This window comes from Odocoileus virginianus, unplaced genomic scaffold (assembly GCF_023699985.2).
Source record: "Odocoileus virginianus isolate 20LAN1187 ecotype Illinois unplaced genomic scaffold, Ovbor_1.2 Unplaced_Scaffold_6, whole genome shotgun sequence".
Classification (NCBI taxonomy): domain Eukaryota; kingdom Metazoa; phylum Chordata; class Mammalia; order Artiodactyla; family Cervidae; genus Odocoileus; species Odocoileus virginianus.
The window spans coordinates 1703076-1723457 of record NW_027224268.1 but is presented as its reverse complement, the minus strand read 5'-3'; the positions used below and the strand labels follow the sequence as shown (position 1 = coordinate 1723457).

Sequence of the window (20382 nt, the reverse complement as noted above, 5' to 3'; positions counted from 1 at the left end):
CTCTAGGCAAAGATCGGGTCAGGGAACAAGCCACCAGCCCTACCTCTATGCGTGAGGCCCTCGCTCAACACAATAGGAACAGCCCGGCAGCAGCAACGCCAGAAATACTTACAGTGTCCTGCAGCTCCAAACCTCCCGCCTGCGCGCTGCATCTTGGGAGGTCCAGGCCGGAGGCTGCGTCCAGCGCAGAGGAGGCGGAGCCTGCCCCAAGGGCCAGAACTCGGTTGCCATGGGAGCCTGAGGAGGCGGGGCCTCCGGGGAATGTTGTAAAAGTGAATGGCAGGCGGAGCTCGCACGGGCGGACCTCTGCAAGGGAAGAGCCCGAGATTCGCGGGCTGGCAGGGGAGGGTCCGCAGTTCAGGGGACGTCGGGGACGGGGCCCGAACATAAAGCGAATGGGAAGCCAGGTTGAAGGCCTGGTCCAGCCTCCAGACCCGAGCGGACGCACCAGATTGGGCGGCGTGGCGACGCTTCCGCCCTCCTTCCGTTGTCACGCGACCGCCTCCACCTCCCGCCCTTCCCTCTTTACCTCCTGGCCAGCTTGCCCAGTGCTGAGCTATTGGGACCGCAGCTGTGGAAAGGGGCGACGCCAACTCTGATCATGTCCACGACCGCGACTATCGCCGAGGTGAGGCGCTGACCGCATCACTGCCGGGCCCCTCCATCCCGGACCCCGAAGCAGCCTCTGAGGCTAGGGGGCCGCGCGCCCAGGTGCGGGTGGGCTGGGCTGAGGGGCATTGGGATGATGCCCTGTAACATCTAAGCGTCCCCTCGTGTCTCTCTTCTAGTATCAAGCCCAGAATAAAGCCAAGCTCATCTCTGAGGTCCGACGGAGGTTTGAAGCTGAGTATGTGACAGGTGGGTACCGCGATCTTGGTGTTGAGGCAGGTGTGCCATGAGCGGCCCCAACTTTGCTCAGATGTTTGCTTGGGTCTCTGTGGAAGCCTTTAGGGGCCATTTCGATCCTCACGAGGACCATGCCTTCCACGTTTTCTAGGTTTTCTCTCCGTAGTATGGCAAGGATACTGCTCCAGTTGGGCAAGTGACGTGTCTCTTGCTTCCTAAAGGGTTAATGTGAGTTGGAAATTCGTGTTTCGAGTGTCTCGAGTTTATGGAACTTTCAGGACACTTGTTAGGCCCTCAGCTCAGGTGACGCCATTCCTCTGCTGACCTGTCAGGAACAACAATCGAGATAATGAACCTGGAAATTGCCGAAATTCTATTCACGGGTGCTTAATTGGGTATCTGAATCCCTAGGTTAGTTTGCCTAATTCCCCTTTATACAACCCAGCAGGTGCCCGCGAAGTAGGCCCCCCTTTGCTGGAGCAGCTTCTTTTCATCTCACAGTGTACCTAGCAAAGTACCCGTGGCACCCCAAATTGATTTATTGGGTGAACTTCTCTGTCCACATGTCACAGATAACTGGAGTTGTCCAATATTTAACTGATGATTTAATACCTGTACAGTAATTTTCAAAATCCTGCAGGATAATTTACTGTAAGTAGGGACTAAAATCCAATCCTGACCCTGCCTCTTAATAGCTTACTTGTCTTTTCTGAGCCCCTGATTCCATATTTGTGAAGTTTGACTAACGAGGAGGATTAAATGAAAATATGTATAGCAAACTGTGTAGCATGGGGTTAGCATATAGTAGGCTCTCAGGAAGTAGTTTTCCTCAGTAGTCTTTTTGGTTACATGAAAGAAGTTCAGCTTCTACATCCTGACTTCAGTGCTGAGGGTTCCCTGCAGCTTTAGATGCCACTAGCTTGTATGTCAGTTGATGACCTAGAACAAATAAAGAAATCTGTTCCAAATAACCTGGTCAGTAAATCTTTTCATCCCTCCCTGTCAATTTTCTTCACACCCCAAATCTTGTACCAGAGAGTTGCAAAAGCATTTAATTCACTTTTAGCCCAATGAGATAGGTGGTTCCAGTAAAGAGAGAATTCTAAAATTGATTTCTATGGAAACATAATTCTTAGCTGTATAGTTTATAATATTGTCAGAAGTAACCCGGAACTTGACCTAATGTGCTAGTACTCACCAATAGTTGTTTACTTAGGCCCAAGGGAGGAAGCAGGATATAGCCAGGAGAATTTAGTAATAGATAAAAATCTTAAAGGTCATCTCCGTCCAGCCTTCTCATTTTTACAATGAAGAAAGTGAACTCTGGAGAGAGTAAATGATTTGCTCAGATTCCTTGGTAGCTAAGATGGGGCTGGGTCTTCTGAATTCACTGTAGTAATCTTTCGGCAACACCAGCATATCTAGTTAGATCATGGCCCTCCCCAGTTTGAAACCCTTTAGTACCATTCTACTGTGTTTAGAAAAAAAAAAATCTCAGATTATTTTTGGTGACCTGCAACACCATCCTCATGTTACTACTTATCTTGGTCAGTGCAGATTTCACCACTGCCCACAGTAAGAAATGTATTATATATTGCAGTCTAGTACACACATTACCTAAGCAACAGTTCATTAAAGAATACTTATGTTGAAAACCTATGACTCCCTGGTACGCTGATGCACAAAATTAACATCATAACCTACAAATGTGACCCACAGAATAGTGTGACCAGCTTCTTTTATGCCCTTTAAACTGACTTGAGTCTGTTTCCATCTTGGGACTTTTCCATTTCTCTGCCTGGAAGACTCTACCAAGCATAGCTAGGTTCTGCTTCTCCATCTTGGTTTAAATGGATCTGAGAGGCCTTTGCTGTTTATTAAATGGCCTCCCTGTCTTGTCTTCTTTATGGTTATCACCTGTAACCTTCCTCGTTCATTTGTTGACTTGTTGTTTATTTCCTTCAGCAAAATGTGGGTCTGGGGCAACCTGTGGGCCTTGAGGGCAGGGTCTGACTCATGTCTATATACTTAGCATAGTTCTCAATACATAGTCATTGACTGAATATAGCAACACTTAAATATAAATATATGTATTCATATGAAGATGAATCCAAGTCTGTATGAAGAGCTGTCCTGTCTCCTCTCCCCCACAAAAATCTGGCAAAGAGCAGCCCTCACAAAATGTCTCATAAAGACCAGTGTTATTTCAAAGTAAAGCACTGTCTGGTATTAAGTATAAGGAGGATTTTGTCACACCTGGGTATGTGTGAATGAGTTATCTGCACAGCCATGGCAAATACTGATTGAATTAATTTAAAGACTTGCATTGGTAAGGAAAAGAAAAATTCTTGAGATTTTCTCCCCTTAAAGTTTCCGTTGTTTCGTGAAATAGAGCATTGGGTATAGGTACAGTAGGAAACTGGGACAAAGGGTTGTATGATTTGCCTGTGTTCTCCCTTTCAAGTTTACTTTTTAAAAGTTAGGTGTTGAGAACAACCACTTTCCTCCTTCCTCTTTGATTTTCCCCTTTCTCTCACCATTAACAATATTTTGTTTCAGAAGTGGCTTTAGGTAGACTTAAGCAAACATGTTTTTCCTAAAGGAAAATATTATCTGCAGTGTATCAGTTTACACACTGGCTGAACTCCAACAGCTCTTTTGGGGGTGGGTTCTTGGAAACTCCAAGCATGTTTTTGTTTCCACAGAAATTGTTAACCAATTATGGATAGATTTGTAGCTGCAGAAAGAACAAATTTGAAGGTCATAATTGTAGCACTGCTAATTGTCCTTTTTATCCCTCATTGTTTCTCTGAGAAGTTTCATGCTGAGTCTCAAATGAGAAACTTTTCCCATTCTCTCTTCCTCCTTCTTGTGTCCAGGGCAAGAGACTAGTCTCTTGTGACAAAAATTTATTCAGTTCCTGTTTAATTCTGGGAAGCAGTGTGCCAATATTAGAGATAGAGCCCCTTCCTGAACTACTACTACAATCTAGTAAAGGCGTTAAGACAGAAATACTAAAGGCAAATGCTGCCCAGAGGAATAGGAATGCTAAAATCATTTCTGTAGGAGTCCAAGACCAGGAAAAATCACATCTAATTTGGGTGACCGGGTTAGCCCAGAGTTGGAAAAACCTTCTCAGAAAAGGCAGTGTTTCTCAAGAACTTTGGAAGATGCTAGAACTCGGCCAGCCAGATAGCGAATGTGATTCAGGTGGATCAAATAGTCCAGGTTGAGATGCTTAAGTGAGAAGGTATGGGGCATGTTTGAGAAGCCAGAGGAAGTCCACTTTGATGATCCTTAAAGAGAGTATTGGGAGTATAGTGTGGAGATCCATGGCCCCTGAAACAATACATTTGTACTTTAGTGAGTTTGAAAAACAACTGAGGTTTGTGGGTTTTATTGTTTTAGGTTTGTTGTCTGATTCTACAAGTATGTAAATTTATTTAAATAAATTTGTGTTGTACCAAAAACTGTCCAGAGGATCTCCCATAAACTTATCGTAAAGAGATATAGCTCTTACAACAGTGAACGAACTTTTTTCTGTACATTAAAACAAACACTTAAAAGATCATTCTGTATGTGGTTTTCTGTGTTCTATTTTTTATTGCCATGATTTTATTTCCCCATATTAGGAAGTAACCAACATTTAATATTACTTAATATTCAGTTCTGTAAATAAAAGAGAATTTTCTTTTATCTGAAATAGCCTCTTTTGGACACTTAGATTTTTTCCTGTTGTTTTTTTTTGTTGTTATTGTTTGTTTGTTAATATGATATTTTGTGCAGTAGTTCAGTTTGTTTCCTGAAGAGTCATGTCTAGAAGTAGAATTATTGGTTTGAAGAGTGAATAGTTTAGGACACTTGACATGTGTGTTTAATTCTCCTCCATATAAATTGCACCAAGCTTAATTCCCACCAGTACATAGGAAATTGTTAGGGTCACTACAGCCTTACCCAGATTAGGATCATTTCTTAATGCTTTTTCTTGGTTTTAATTTGCATTTGATTACTAGTGAGAATAAACTTCATATATTTATATCCATTTGTAGTTTAAAATTCTTTTTTTCATTAGTGTGTGGCTTTTAAAATTGGTTTGGCCTTTTCTTGTTTGTCACTCTGACTTTTTTTCATTTTTTGAATGAATGTATTCAAAATTACCCACTCCTTTGTGGTTTCTTCCATTGCTGTTACATTAAATAATTGTCTTTCATTCAGTAACTTTGTCTAGTGCTGTTGTTTTGTGTTGGTCTCTTATTTCTTAATTTTGAAGTATATTTTACATACAAAATATATAAAACATAAAATAAACACCCATATACTCACTACTCAGAAATTTCTGTGTATCCCTGACCCTGCCATTCACAGGGTAGTTGCTGGTCCTGCATTTGCTGTTACTCAGTCTCTTGCTTTTCATTAGCTTTGCCACCTGTGATGTATTCCTGACCACTACTTTATTAAGTTTACCTCTTTTTTGAACTTGAAATAAAAGCTGAATATATTTCTCCATGACTTGCTTCTGTTGCTCAAGAGTCATTCTTATTGTAGTTGATTCCTTTTTACAGTCATGGTGTATCAACAGTTCACAGAATGAAAATACCAATTGATGAATTTGGGGTTCTTTCTAGATTTTACTACTATGTACAATGCTGCTATAAACATTCTTAAACATATGTGATGCCTAGATTTTGTCTAGAGCAGTGGTTCTCAAAATTGGTCTAGGAACTATAGTTTCTTGAGACAATTTCAAAGAGCTTCAGAGTCCAAACTAGTTCCATAACAACACTTTAAGACATCATTTTCCTTTTTCACTGGCATTCTCTCACAAGCATACAGTGGGGTTTCCCAGAGGTTACATGGCATGTGATGATATTACTCTGACAGATGATAGAATACGGTGCTTGTGTGTCATTATATTTAAATTTTTTCTCAGTTATGAGAAAATGTAGTAACTACCAGTTACCAGTTACCTAATGTAGTAACTACCAGTAAATACAACCCACAGAAACAAAAAAGTCTTTAGAGGCGTCAGTTATTTTTTAAAACTCATTATTTTATATTGAAGTATAGTTGATTTACAAAGTTGTAATAGTTTCAGGTGTACAGCAAAGGGACTCATCCATACATATACATGTATCCATTTCCCCCCAAACTCCCCTTTCACCAAGCTGCCGCATAGCACTGAGCAGAGTTCCCTGTGCTATACGGTAGGACCTTATTGGCTGTCCATTTTAAATAGAGCACTTTGTACTTGTCATTCCCAAACTCCTGACCATCCCTTAACCTCATCTTCCCCCCTGGCAACCATAAGTTCATTCTCTAAGTCTGTGAGTCTCTTTCTGTTTTGTAAGTAAGTTCATTTGTATCATTTCTTTTTAGATTCCACATATAAGGGATGTCATATGGTATTTCTTCTTGTCTGATGTAACTCAGTGCGACTATCTCTGGGTCTATTCATGTTGCTACAAGGGGCATTATTTCACCCTCTTTTATGGCTGGGTAATATTCCATTGTGTATATGTGTTGCATCTTCTTTATGTATGCCTCTGTCAGTGGACATTTAGGTTGCTTCCATGTCTTGGCTATTGTAAACAGTGCTGCAATGAACATTGGGGTGCATGTATCCTTTCAGATCATGTTTTTCTCTGGATATATGCCCAGGAGTGGGATTGCAGGGTCATATGGTAGCTCTATTTTTAGTTTTTTAAGGAACCTCCATACTGTTCTCCATAACGCTTGTAGAAACTTAACATTCCTACCAACAACGTAGGAAGGTTCCCTTCTCTCCACATCCTCTCTTGCATTTGTTGTTTGGATTTTTTGATGATAGCCATCTTGAGTGGTGTGAGATGATATCTCATTGTAGTTTTATTTGCATTTCTCTAATAATTAGTGATGTTGAACATCTTTTCATGTGCCTCTTGGCCATCTGTATGTCTTCTTTGGAGAAATGTCTCTTTAGGTCTTCTGCCCATTTTTTGATTGGATTGTTTTGATGATGTTAAGCATCATGAGCTGTTTGTAAATTTTGGAGACTAATCCCTTGTCATCACATCATTTGCAAATATTTTCTCCTAATCTGTGGGTTAGAAGAATTGATGCTTTTGAACTGTGGTGTTGGAGAAGACTCTTGAGAGTCCCTTGGACTGCAAGGAGATCAAACCAGTCCATCCTAAAGGAAATAGTCCTGAATATTCATTGGAAGGACTGATGCTGAAGCTCTAATACTTTGGCCACCCAATTCGAAGAATTGACTCATTGGAAGAGACCCTGATGCTGGAAAAGATTGAAGATGGGAGGAGAAGGAGACGACAGAGGATGAGATGGTTGGATGGCATCACCAACTCAAAGGACATGAGTTTGAGTAAACTCTGGGAGTTGGTGATGGACAGGGAGGCCTGGCGTGCTGCAGTCCATGGGGTCGCAAAGAGTCTGACATGACTGAGCAACTGAACTGACTGAACTGGGTTATCTTTTTATTTTATTAATTGTTTCCTTTGCTGTGCAAAAGCTTTTGAGTTTAAGTAGGTCCCATTTGTTTATTTTTGTTTTTATTTCCATTATTCTGGGAGACAGATTGAAAAAGATATTGCTGCAATTTATGTCAGAGAGTGTTCTGCCTATGTTTTCCTCTAGGAGTTTTATAGTGTCTGGTCTCACATTTAGGTCTTTAATCCATTTTGAGCTTATTTTTGTGTATTGTGTCTAAAAATGATCTGATTTCATTTTTTTACATGTAGCTGTCCAGCTTTCCCAGCACCATTTGTTGAAGAGATTGTCTTTCCAACATTGTGTAGTCTTGCCTCCTTTGTCATAGATTAATTGGCCATAGGTGCATGGGTTTATTTCTAGGCTTTCCATCTTGTTCCATTGATCTATATTTCTGTTTTTGTGCCAGTACCATACTGTTTTGATGACTATAGCTTTGTAGTATAGTCTGAAGTCAGGGAGCCCTGATTCCTCCAGCTCCATTTTTCTTTCTCAAGATTGCTTTGGCTATTTGGGTCTTTTGTGTCTCCATACAAATTTTTTTTTTGTTCTAGTTCTGTGAAAAATGCCATTGGTAATTTGATAGGATTGCAATCTGTAGATTGCCTTCAGTAGTAGAGTCAGTTACACGATACTGATTCTTCCCATCCATGAACATGATATGATATTTCTTTCCATCCGTCTGCATCTTCTTGAATTTCTTTCATTGTCTTACAGTTTTCAGAGCACAGATCTCTTCTTTCCTTAGGTAGGTTTATTCCTAAGTATTTTATTCTTTTTGATGATGGTAAATGGAATTGTTTCTTGAATTTCTCTTTCTGATCTTTTGTTGTTAGTGTATAGAAATGCAACAGATTTCTGTGTATTAATTTTGTAACCTGCAACTTTACCAAATTCATTGATGAGTTCTAGTAGTTTTCTGGTAGCATCTTTAGGATTTTCTATGTATAGTATCATGTCATCTGCAAACAGTGACAGTTTAACTTCTTTTCCAATTTGGATTCCCTTTATTTCTTTTTCTTCTCTGATTGCTATAGCTAGGACTTCCAAAACTATTTTGAATAAAAGTGGTGAGAGTGGACATCCTTGTCTTGTTCCTGATCTTAGAGGAAATGCTTTCAGCTTTTCACCATTGAGTATGATGTCAGCTGTAGGTTTGTCATATATGGACTTTATTATGTTGAGGTAGGTTCCCTCTATGCCCACTTTCTAGAGAGTTTTTCATTGTAAATGGCTGCTGAATATTGTCAGAAACTTTTTTGGAGTCTATTGAGATGGTTATATGATTTTTATTCTTCAATTTGTTGATGTAGTATATCATACTGATTGATTTGCAGATACTGAAAAATTCTTACATCCCTGGGATAACTCACAATTGATCCTGGTGTAAGATTCTTTTAATCTATTGTTGGATTCCAATAGCTAATATTTTATTGAGGATGTTTGCATCTGTGTTCATCAATGACATTGGCCTGTAATTTTCCTTTTTGTGGTATCTTTATGTGATTTTGGTATCAGGGTGATTGTGGCCTCATAGAATGAATTTGGGAGCTTTCCGTCCACTGCAATTTTTTGGAAGAGTTTTAGAAGGATATCTAAATGTTTGATAGAATTTGCCTGTGAAGCCATCTGGTCCTGGACTTTTGTTTGTTGGGAGTTTTTAAATCATCAGTTTCAATTTCAGTGCTTGTGATTGGTCTGTTCATATTTTCTATTTCTTCCTGGTTCAGTCTTGGGAGACTGTACCTTTCTAAGAATTTGTCCATTTCTTCCAGGTTGTCCATTTTATTGGCATATAGTTGCTTGTAGTAGTCTCTTATGATGATCCTTTGTATTTCTGTGGTGTCAGTTGTAACTTCTTTTTTCATTTCTAATTTTATTGATTTGAGTTCTCTCCATTTTTTTCTTAATGAGCCTAGCTAAAGGTTTAGCAATTGCATTTCTTTTCAAAGAACCAGGCTTTAGTTTTCATTGACCTTTTCTATTGTTTTCTTCATTTTTCATTTATTTCTGCTCTTATCTTTATGATTTCTTTCCTTCTACTAACTTTGGATTTTGTTTGTTCTTCTTTCTCTAGTTGTTTTAGGTGTAAGTTTAGGCTGTTTGAGATTTTTCTTGTTTCTTGAAGTAAAATTGCATTGCTCTGAATTTCCCTCCTAGAACTGCTTTTGCTGCATCCCATAGGTTTTTTATCATTGTGCTTTTTTTCATTTGTATCTAGGCTATTTTTTGGTTTCCTCTTTGATTTCTTCAGTGATCCATTGGTGGTTTAGTACCATGTTGTTTAGCATCCACCTGTTTGTATTTTTTAATAGTTGTTGTTCTTATAGTTGTTCTTATATGGTTGCTTGTAGCATTGTGATGGAAGAGATGCTTGATATGATTTTAGTTTTCTTAAATTTACCAAGACTCAACTTGTGGACCAGCATGTGGTCAGTCCTGGAGAACGTTACATATGCATTTGGAAATAGTGTGTATTCTGCTGGGTTGGTTTTTTTTTTTTTGGTATTGGGGTATAGCCAATTAACAATGTGATAGTTTCAGGTGAACAGCAAAGAGTCTCAGGCATTCCTATACATGTATCCATTCTCCCCACATTCCCCTTCTGCTGCTTTAAACAACATTACTTAATTTTGACTGTACTGGGTCTTTGCCACTGCATGCAGGCTTTCTCTAGTTGTGGTGAGTGGGATCTACTCTCTGTTGCCGTGCATGGGGTTCTTATTGCAGAGCACAGGCTCTAGGGCTCATGGGCTTCAGTAGTTGTGGTACACAGGCTTAGTTGCCCCACTGCATGTGCAGTCTTCCCTGAGCAGGGATTGAACCCATGTCTCCTGCATTGGAAGGCAGATTGTTAACTACCAGAGAAGTCCTATTCTGTTGCCTGGGATGGAATGGAGAGCCCTCAGTGTAAAAGGGGTCCAGAGACCAAGAAGTTTGAAAACTGCGTCTCTAGTCTGTAGTCAACTGTGAACTGAGTGGGTGGTAGAAGAGATACTCAGTCCACTTTACTAGATAATGCCAAACTAGTTTCCAAAGTGATTTCACCTGCTTTTATTTTAACCAGCAATTTTTGAATGTCCTTGTTTTTCCACACCTTAAAAACTCGCATTGTTAGTGTTTTGTTTTAATTTTTTCCCATCTGATGCCATTGTTAGAATGTCTTATTGTGGTTTTAGTTTGCATTTCTTTGAGTACAAGTGAGATTGAGCATCTCTTCATATCTTTATGGGCCATTTGGTTTCTGCTTATGAAAATCACTTCTTCAGATTCTTCTTGGCTCTTTGTTCTTACGTATAAATTTTAGAATCAGTTTATTATGGTTTTGCAATCCCCCCCCCAAAAAAAGAACCCCTTTGGGGATTTTGAGTGGAATTGTGTTAAATCAGAAGATCAATTTTGGGAAACGACATAACAATGGTTAGATCTTTGGAGAACTTGGTATACCCATCAGCCAAACTCTTCCTTATGGAAAAATTTATAATTTTGTCCATAAAGGTTAACCCACTTTTATTCAGTTTATTTCCGCATACTTTATATGTTTTATTTTTGTGGTGCTTTAAACAGTATCTCTTCAGAATGCATTTTCTAGATGATTGTTGCTGGTTTATAGAAAGTATGTTTGACTTTTTATATTAATATTGGACTCAAGAACCTTATTCATATTCATTTCAATTAATTTATCTCTAGATAAGTTGGCAATTTCTTTGTATATTGTAGTATCACCTTGAAATAATGATAGTTTTCTTTCTAACTTTTTAGAAAGAAAACTAATTGTCATTAACAATTTTTACAACTTTAAGTGCTTTTGCTTTATACTGGCTGGAACCTTTAAGAACACTGTTGAATCAGTCATAAAAGCCTACTTGTCTTATTCCTGATCTTGGATAGCCCCAAACAAGATCTCTATAGATGTCTTTTATCAGAATGAATAGGTTTCCTTCTGTTCCTACTTTGCTAGTTTTGGTTTTTGTTCATTGTTTTGTTTTGTTCCCATCACAATTAAGGGGTGAATTTTACTAAATACATTTTCTTCATCTGTTGAATACATTTATTGTATCTGAAATGTTTGCTTGGTTTTTCTCTTTTAATCTGTTAATATAGTTTATTGTATTAATTGGATTTTAAAATATTTATTTTGCTATAGTCAGTTGATATTTTCAGTAGCTGATATTTTCTTTGGAAATTTTGCATCTGTATTCAAAAATTTGTCTGTAAATTTCCTTTCTTGTATTTTTCTTGTGTGACTTTGATGTCAGAATTATTCAGCCTTCATAAAATCAGTTAGGAGTGTTTCCTCTTTTCTCTTCCCTGAAAGAAATGGTCATTGTGTAGTTCTAACTTGGTTCCTCATAAATTAACTGCTCTTCCAATTTCTTGTTGTTGTCTTACATTAGTGTTTGCTTTTATACCATGTATTTGCCAATATCTTTATTTATCATTTCTTCTTAAGTTTCAGATCTTTTATCTGGTATCATTATTGTTTCATCTTGAGTATAATCTTTAGATTTTCCCTTGGTGCGATCTTCGTGGTAAATTTAATTTTGAAAGTGTCTTTATTTTCACTGCCTTTTTAATTACACAGTTAACCTTGAAGAATGCCTTCACCTTACTAGGCTGAAGGAGAGAAAGTGGTTAGAGAAGTAGAAGAACCGGGAAACTTTAGTATCATAGATGATCGCTGAGAGGAGAATTTCAGGGACAGGAAGGTAAGTAGTGAATAGAAGGAACCTCTGTGGGTAAAAGTACATAAAACTGGAATTTTTCATATCAACTGCCCTCTCTGGAAAGGAAGAGTGGGAGGAAAATGACTTTTAAAGTGTAATTACACTCCTGGATATTTTACATAAACTCTCTCTATTATGAACCACCCAGGCTTTGTTCATTTTGCATCTGCAATTCCTAGCTCTCTTTTGAGCTAACATATGATGCTCATAACTATTGAATTATGTTTTATCCCCAAGAGAGGAAGCCTTTAGAAGATAGGTAGATAGACAGACACTTTGATTTCCTTAAATTGTGCTCTGACATTTTCCAGGTCAACTTTTTAAAGTTGTCATGGTCACAATTAAGAGGAAAAGATGTTAAGAGTTTATCAATTTTTGTCCTTATTGCATATCTACAGACCATGTAATATGATTTAGTAACTTTGTATGTAAAATATATAGTTGTGCTTTGAGAACTTTTGTAAACAGTCCCCACATATTAAGTCATAAAGGAAGTCTCAGAAATTCCAAAGCAACTAGATAATACAGACCATGGTCTCACCCCAGGAAGCAACTGTATGAGAAGTCATAATCAAAAGGTACTTAAAAGTAAATTGAATGTTAGGAAATTAAAATAACACCTCTAAATAACCATGGATTAACAACTTCCTAGCAATGCATGTAATTCTGCTAAATAACCCAGAGAGTAAAGAGGATATCACAGTGGAAATTACAAAATACTTAAAGCTGACCAAGAGAATGTCTGTGGTCTTTCCATTCATTTCTTAGGAATCAAGGCCAATAAAATTCAACTAAAGATTGAATTCAAGAAACTAAAAAATGAACATGGGTAAATAAAGAGAAAGTAGAAGAGAATAAGAGCAGATAATTATGGTGTAGGAGAAAAGATAGTAGATGTAATCAACCTAAGCTGATTTTTTGAAAGGACTAGTAAAATAGACAAACCTAGGATGACCGAATAGGAAGAAAAGGAGAAGGCAAAAACATACACTAGGAACAAAAAGCAGATAGAATTATAGATGTGGTAGAGATTTTAAAAATCATAAAAGAGAATATAATGACAAGCTTTATCACACTAAGTTAGAAAACTTAGATTAAATGGAAAACTTTACAGAGAAAAGTAAAATCATCTAAAATTGTCTCAAGAAAAAGTAAAAAGCCTAAATATATCAATGACTGTTAAAGGAGATTGAATTGATAGCCATAGTCCTCTCCACTGTCCCTGCCCTACCACCACAGAGGCGCACACACACATATGGCCCAAGTAAGCACTTTTGTTAGCCCCAGGAATGTAAAGATAATTCATGACTAGAAAATGCAGGGGAGGAACTTACTATGTTCACAAAATGCTTCTCAGTGAAATTTTAATGGGCACAGTTCAACCACCAAAACTATTTAGAAGGGTAAGTATTGAGAAATGTCTTTCATCTCTTGTGTCTCTTCATTCCCTTTCCTTGTTGCCTTTTTAGCTAGCCACATCTGTTCTCTTTTTTTTCTATATTTGTTGAAGCAAAGATGAACATATTTGCAGTAACAGGATTAAATAAGGGAAAATGTGTATTTCAACAAAGAGAGAAACCACATTGGCTGTAATTCACCTTTATGAAAAGCAAACAGAACTTTTACTGAACAAGGTAACTTGTTTTCTTAACTCTTCTAGAAATCCTACAGCAGAAGTCATGATTAATCATGAAATTTCAAAATGATTACCAGAAAGTCAGGCAAAAGACAATGATCTCCAATATTATTTCTATAATTCTGCAGGATATAGAACAACCTAGTTATCAATGTGGCAAGGAGAATAAGAGGTGTAAGGTTTTCAAGTCTTGTCATTATTGGCTCATGATAGCAGCACAAAAATCTCTAAACTTTCTAATGAATTGTTCTTAAAGAACATTGAAAGTAGACTCCAACAGATAGAGAGGTAAGTCACCAAGATATAATGTCTTGTACATATTGAGCATATGAATTCAGTTCTTGAAGGATAGGAGCTGAAGCAGAAAGCCCCTTCCCTCTCTACAACAGACCAGAAGTCAGCAAAGTTCTGTTGTGTGTTGTGTCTTATTTATTTTTGCTTGCGCTGGCTCTTCTTTCCTGCGTCCAGGCTTTCTCTAGTTGCAGCAAGTGGGAGCTATGGTTGTGGTGTGCAGGCTTATCATTGTGGTGGTCCCTCTTGTTGCAGAGCACAGGCTCTCGGGCACACAGACTTCAGTAGCTGCAGCGCTTAGGCTCATTCGTTCCAGCATGTGGGCTCGAGGGCGCACAGACTTGAGTAGCTGCAGCGCTTAGGCTCGGTCGTTCCAGCATGTGGGCTCTAGGGCACACAGACTTGAGTAGTTGCAGCGCTTAGGCTCGGTCGTTCCAGCATGTGGGCTCTAGGGCACACAGACTTGAGTAGCTGCAGCGCTTAGGCTCGGTCGTTCCAGCATGTGGGCTCGAGGGCGCACAGACTTGAGTAGCTGCAGCGCTTAGGCTCGGTCGTTCCAGCATGTGGGCTCGAGGGCGCACAGATTTGAGTAGCTGCAGCGCTTAGGCTCGGTCGTTCCAGCATGTGGCTCTATGGCGCACAGACTTGAGTAGTTGCAGCGCTTAGGCTCGGTCGTTCCAGCATGTGGGCTCGAGGGCGCACAGACTTGAGTAGTTGCAGCGCTTAGGCTCGGTCGTTCCAGCATGTGGCTCTATGGCGCACAGACTTGAGTAGTTGCAGCGCTTAGGCTCGGTCGTTCCAGCATGTGGGCTCGAGGGCGCACAGACTTGAGTAGTTGCAGCGCTTAGGCTCGGTCGTTCCAGCATGTGGGCTCTAGGGCACACAGACTTGAGTAGTTGCAGCGCTTAGGCTCGGTCGTTCCAGCATGTGGGCTCTAGGGCGCACAGACTTGAGTAGCTGCAGCACTTAGGCTCGGTCGTTCCAGCATGTGGGCTCGAGGGCGCACAGACTTGAGTAGCTGCAGCACTTAGGCTCGGTCGTTCCAGCATGTGGGCTCTAGGGCGCACAGACTTGAGTAGTTGCAGCGCTTAGGCTCGGTCATTCCAGCATGTGGGCTCTAGGGCACACAGACTTGAGTAGTTGCAGCGCTTAGGCTCGGTTGTTCCAGCATGTGGGCTCTAGGGCACACAGACTTGAGTAGTTGCAGCGCTTAGGCTCGGTTGTTCCAGCATGTGGGCTCTAGGGCGCACAGACTTGAGTAGTTGCAGCGCTTAGGCTCGGTCATTCCAGCATGTGGGCTCTAGGGCACACAGACTTGAGTAGTTGCAGCGCTTAGGCTCGGTTGTTCCAGCATGTGGGCTCGAGGGCGCACAGACTTGAGTAGTTGCAGCGCTTAGGCTCGGTCGTTCCAGCATGTGGGCTCTAGGGCGCACAGACTTGAGTAGTTGCAGCGCTTAGGCTCGGTCGTTCCAGCATGTGGGCTCTAGGGCACACAGACTTGAGTAGCTGCAGCGCTTAGGCTCGGTCGTTCCAGCATGTGGGCTCTAGGGCGCACAGACTTGAGTAGTTGCAGCGCTTAGGCTCGGTCGTTCCAGCATGTGGGCTCTAGGGCACACTGACTTGAGTAGTTGCAGCGCTTAGGCTCGGTCGTTCCAGCATGTGGGCTCTAGGGCGCACAGACTTCAATGGCTGTGGCTCTTGGGCTTAGTTGGCTCTGCAGCATGTGGAATTTTCCCAGACGAGAGATCGAACCCGTGTGCCCTGCATTGCCAAGTGGACTCTTATCCACCGGACCACCAGGGAAGTCCCTGGGTTGTTTTTAATAGCCCTTGAACTCAGAATGGTTTTTCTATTTGTAAAGCGTTGCTAAGAAAAAGAATCAGCAACAGAGGCCATTATGTGGCCGTCAGAGTCTAAGATCCTTAGATGTTTATCCTCAGGCTCTTTACCAATTTTGCCAACCCCTGTAGTAGCCCCAGAGTTTTCAAAGTGTGGTCTCTGAAGCAGCAGCATTGTAGGAACTTGCTGCAAGTGCAGATTCTGAGATGTCACCCACAAATTACTGGGCCCCATGAATTCAGAGGTAGGGCCCCAGTCACCCCTGTTTTAGCATGCCTTCCTGGTGACTCGGATAGGTGTTAAAGTTTGAGAATCACTGCTGATGGCCAGTGGCTTAATCCCACCATAGACAGCCGCCTGCTTGTCAGTCTCTTCACCTGAAAGCTTCACAGGAAAGGGGAGATTCAGGGTAGGCTGTGGCCAATCATCAGAGGATGCCCTTAAGGGAATATTTGTTCTTTCAGCCTGATCACTCCCATTGTTGACATATACAGGCTCCAGCCAATGGAAGTCGTCCATCCAGTACAAATGTTCTTCCAGGGCCCCACCAGGACTTTAAGTGGATCATGCTCAGAGTCTTGGAGAAATAACAGATGCTAAGAGGTTTTAAGGGCTTCCCTGGTGGCTCAGCGGTAAAGAATCTGCCTGCTAATGCAGGAGACTCGGGTTTGATGGGTCAGGAAGATCCACTGGAGAAGGAAATGGCAACCCACTCCAGTATTCTTGCCTGGAGAATCCCATGGACAGAGGAGCCTGGTGGGCTACAGTCCATGGGGTTGCAAAGAGTTGGACGTGACTTAGTGACTAAACACACACGCACCCACACACACATGAGATTTCACACTACTGTAATGTTTGGGTTGTATATTTGCTACTTTTTGACATTACGACACCCAGTTGATAACTGTTCTCTGTTTTTCATTATCAAAATACTGTTGCATTTTTTAACCTTTTATATGCATTCTAGGCACATTTATAATAACTGCAATATAATTTCAAGATTTTCTCAACTGACTAATAGGTCAATTAGAATTTAGTTTTCTGTTCATGGGTAGCATTCTACCTTATATTAATAAAAATTCATTGGTATTGTGTTAAAAGTTTTCAAAGTGTCCTTGATCTTCATAAGACTGAAAAGGCAGACTTTATCTACATTTTACAGAGAAGAAAAGTCAGGCCTGGAGTGACTTGCTCAGTCTCCCTGAACATAGTTAATAGCAGGGGTCTTCTGATTCCATCACTGTCCCACATCCTGAATCTGGCTATGAATTTTTTTTTCATATTTGTTAACCTTAAAACATAGTTTCTGGCTGGCTTGTAATTTCACCAGCCAACAAATACAAGAGAGAAAGTTAGTAATGGATTAGTTAATTAGTAATTTGCTGTTTTATGAGTAAGCACTGTGTTCTCTTTATCTTGCAACATTTAAAAGTGTGTATGTGAGAGAGCTCAAAGGAAGTGTGCATGTGCACGTGGGGGAAGAAAGAGAGTTGAGAGGAGTCATCTTTTCTCTGGAACAGTTAGTCCTGTTTGACTCAAAGGTTAATCACCATTTCTACTTATCTGCTTCTTAGCAAAATTAGGAGTGTCCAGTTGGCTTGGTGATATACTGTATAAATATAAGACCAATTTATAGAGCAAAATTCATATAAGGAGAAATAGTAGAAAGAGACAGTAAACCATAGTAAGTGTGGCAATAGTTCATTAAGGTTTCTTAACAGAGGAGTGGCCAGAAATGAGCTTTGAACTGTTTTGAACAAGTGCAAGGATGAGGTTTAAAAGTCTGCTACTTGAGATTCACGTTGGTTTGTGATGCAGTTTTCACTGGTCCTCAGCAAGATGAAAGTAATAAGGACAAGGTATTGACAGTGTACACATATATCTCTGTATGAGACTGATCTCTTCTTTATCTCTCTGCTTTAGTCACTGAGAAGTAAAGTGATGTCTTAGGTGGGGAGTGGGAAAGGTTTTGATATCTTCAGATACCTTCTGGGTGTACATCTTTAGCTTTTCCCTGTAACATCTAGATTTACCAAGGGACAGGTTTTCAGAAAACTGCCTAACACTTGAGGGTTCTGTGGAAGTTCCTTCTACTCTTCTAGGTTCTTTAACTGGACTCATAAATTGATAAAAGGCAGATGAACAGGAGAAAAACAAACATGTTCAATAATATGTATACCTCCTATATACATTGAGAGAGACCCAGGAGAACTGAGTCACTCTTCAAAGTGGCCCAAGCCACCACCTTCACTACCATCTCAAGCTAAAGGCAAAAGAAAATGTTGGGGTGGGGAGTCAGGTATTAGAGATGACCAGGAAGAGCTCAGTAAACGAGGGTATGGTTGTACAGATTTAAGTTATTGCCTTCTGTGTTGATAGAGTTTCAGGAGATTTCTCATCATTCTTCTCTTCCTGTTACAGAGAGGGCGGCATCCTTACAAATGGAGACTTCCCTTATAAAAGGATGACTTTTTAGAAAAGGATAACTTTTTCTTATAAAAGGATGACTTCTGCTCACCTTATAGAGATTTTCCTGTATCTGCTGTTTATTAAAAATAGCTCAAAATAATCAGTATACCAGAGAAGCATGTTTGGGGCTGTGTATTTTGCCTCCCCTCAGCCCAGTTGTCTGGGAGCTGTGTTGCAGCAGACTGATGTCATAAACAGTATTGCACTTGCTCTTGTGGTCCAGGTCAAGTGTTCCTTACCTCGAATGCTCAGTTTTCTGTTTCTCTGTCTCCTTCCTTCTCTCCGTCTCCTTACCGTAGCCCTCTTCTCAGTCCTCTTCTGCCCCCACTTGTCTCGCCTCTCTCCCTCCACCTACAGAACCTTCTCCCTAGTCCTCTCTTGCTCTCTCTTTTCTAGCGCTCTATTTCCATTTCTTTGTATCTAGGGATAATGTCTAGCAACAGGCATCTCATGTGTTTAAGTACATGTTTTATTAATAACAATCATTTTCATCTAAATGGAGATTTCTGATTGCAAAAATCTTCATTCCTAAAAGCTCTCCAGGAGCAGTAAGCTTTACATTTCTTGGTAAGGGACACTGTAGTGGTAATACCAACAGGGGTAGGAATAATGATAATAACAGCAAATATGTTTGATTCTTCTGCTTATGGCAAATAATTTTCTGAGTCTTCACCACTTAAACCACATGTTGTCCTGGGGTTCTCAGAGTTTAGTCCCTGCATCCTTGGAGGTGCCAAGGGCTCTTCAGGAACCCATGAGGTCAGAGCTGTTTTCACAGTGATGCTAAGAAGCTTTCTGCACTTTTCATTTGCTTTGATTACACGGAAGCATTGGTACGCAAAGCTGTCGCCTCCTCAGCCTGAATCAAGGTGAACGGCCAATATAGTCTTCATTGTCAGCACTCTCAGTTAAAACTTTTTTTTAAGTCAATGTTATTTTTTTTTCAATGTTATTTTAAAAAGCCCCTAATGAAGCAGTAAGTTTTATTAAATCTTGACCCTTGAGTGCATGTTCTTTAAGTGTCCTGGATAACAAAATCGAGAAGTATGCATAAAATACTTTTGTGCATTTGAATTGCCAACTAAATTAGTCATATTTTTCATGGACCACCCTTTTTATTTGAAAGAACAACTGTTAAGTAAACTGTGGTTATTCAGACTTGGGTTTTTGGGAGACATTTTCTTGAAGGCAAACAGTAATTTCAAGGAAAACACCATATTGGTCCATTGGAGAAAGTTGTCCAGTGGCCAAACTGGATGGTCCTTCTGGAGGGGCAGGTGTTCCCAGGGGCCTTTTTGCTTTGAATATTGATGAATGTTTGAATAGCAGAGCTAAAATACCATTTTCCATGGTTTACCTACAGCAGAGTATACGTTAGAAAAGTAGAGACCAGATATTGAAAGCCACATCCAAGCTAACACTCTACAATACATGACTTATGGCCTCATCTTATATTTTATAGTTCTTTAAACTTTCAACTACTTTTATATATATACATTTTCATCTGGTCCTCACACAACTCTGTGAGTATCTAATGCAATTTAAAGATATGGAAATTGGGTCTCAAAGAAGATAATTCCATGAGTGCACTTTATATTCCCCTGCCCTTTCATCTGTTATCCATGAGGGCCTGAAATAAGTCAGAACAAATGGAGAGGAGATAGAATCTATACAATTTGGTAACTAACTAGGGGCAAAAAAATAAATGGAGATGAAGGCGATTTTCTGAAATATTTTCCTTGGGGCCCTGGGAGGGTACCATTGCCCAAGAAAGTAAAAATAGGAAAGGAAAAGATTCCGTCCACAAATATTTCCTAAAAGTCTTTTCATTGGCTCTGCTGTAATCCGCTCTGGGGGCGTCTTAGGATGTATAGACTGTGCTGTTAAGATTTCTGTACAGGAAGATATGGCATAAATGCCAGTAACTCGGATTCAAGGGGAAATGCGCTAAGTGCCTTAAGAAAGGCATAGTTTAGGTCCACTAGCTATTCACAGGGAAGGAATTACTTCTGGGCCTAGGGAAAATTTTATGGGAGAGGAAGCATTTGAAACGAGTCTTAGAGAATGGTAGAATTTGGATGTGCAGAG

At 40.2% G+C, this 20382-nt stretch overlaps 2 protein-coding genes across 4 annotated transcripts in view; one reads left to right on the top strand and one right to left on the bottom strand.

Moving 5' to 3' along the window:
• FANCB (FA complementation group B) overlaps nucleotides 1-291 on the bottom strand; it is a 30285-nt gene extending 29994 nt beyond the window's left edge. For both annotated transcript variants that reach the window (XM_070462614.1, XM_070462615.1), the window contains exon 1: nucleotides 113-291. The gene's annotated coding sequence lies outside the window, so the exon portion shown is untranslated. The remainder of the gene's footprint in view (nucleotides 1-112) is intronic.
• Nucleotides 292-381: 90 nt separating this feature from the next.
• Nucleotides 382-20382, top strand: part of MOSPD2 (motile sperm domain containing 2) — an 82404-nt gene continuing 62403 nt past the window's right edge. For both annotated transcript variants that reach the window (XM_020877625.2, XM_020877624.2), the window contains exons 1-2: nucleotides 382-628; nucleotides 789-858. In XM_020877625.2, the coding sequence (XP_020733284.2) occupies nucleotides 602-628; nucleotides 789-858 (97 nt within the window). In that variant the 5' untranslated portion in view covers nucleotides 382-601. The remainder of the gene's footprint in view (nucleotides 629-788; nucleotides 859-20382) is intronic.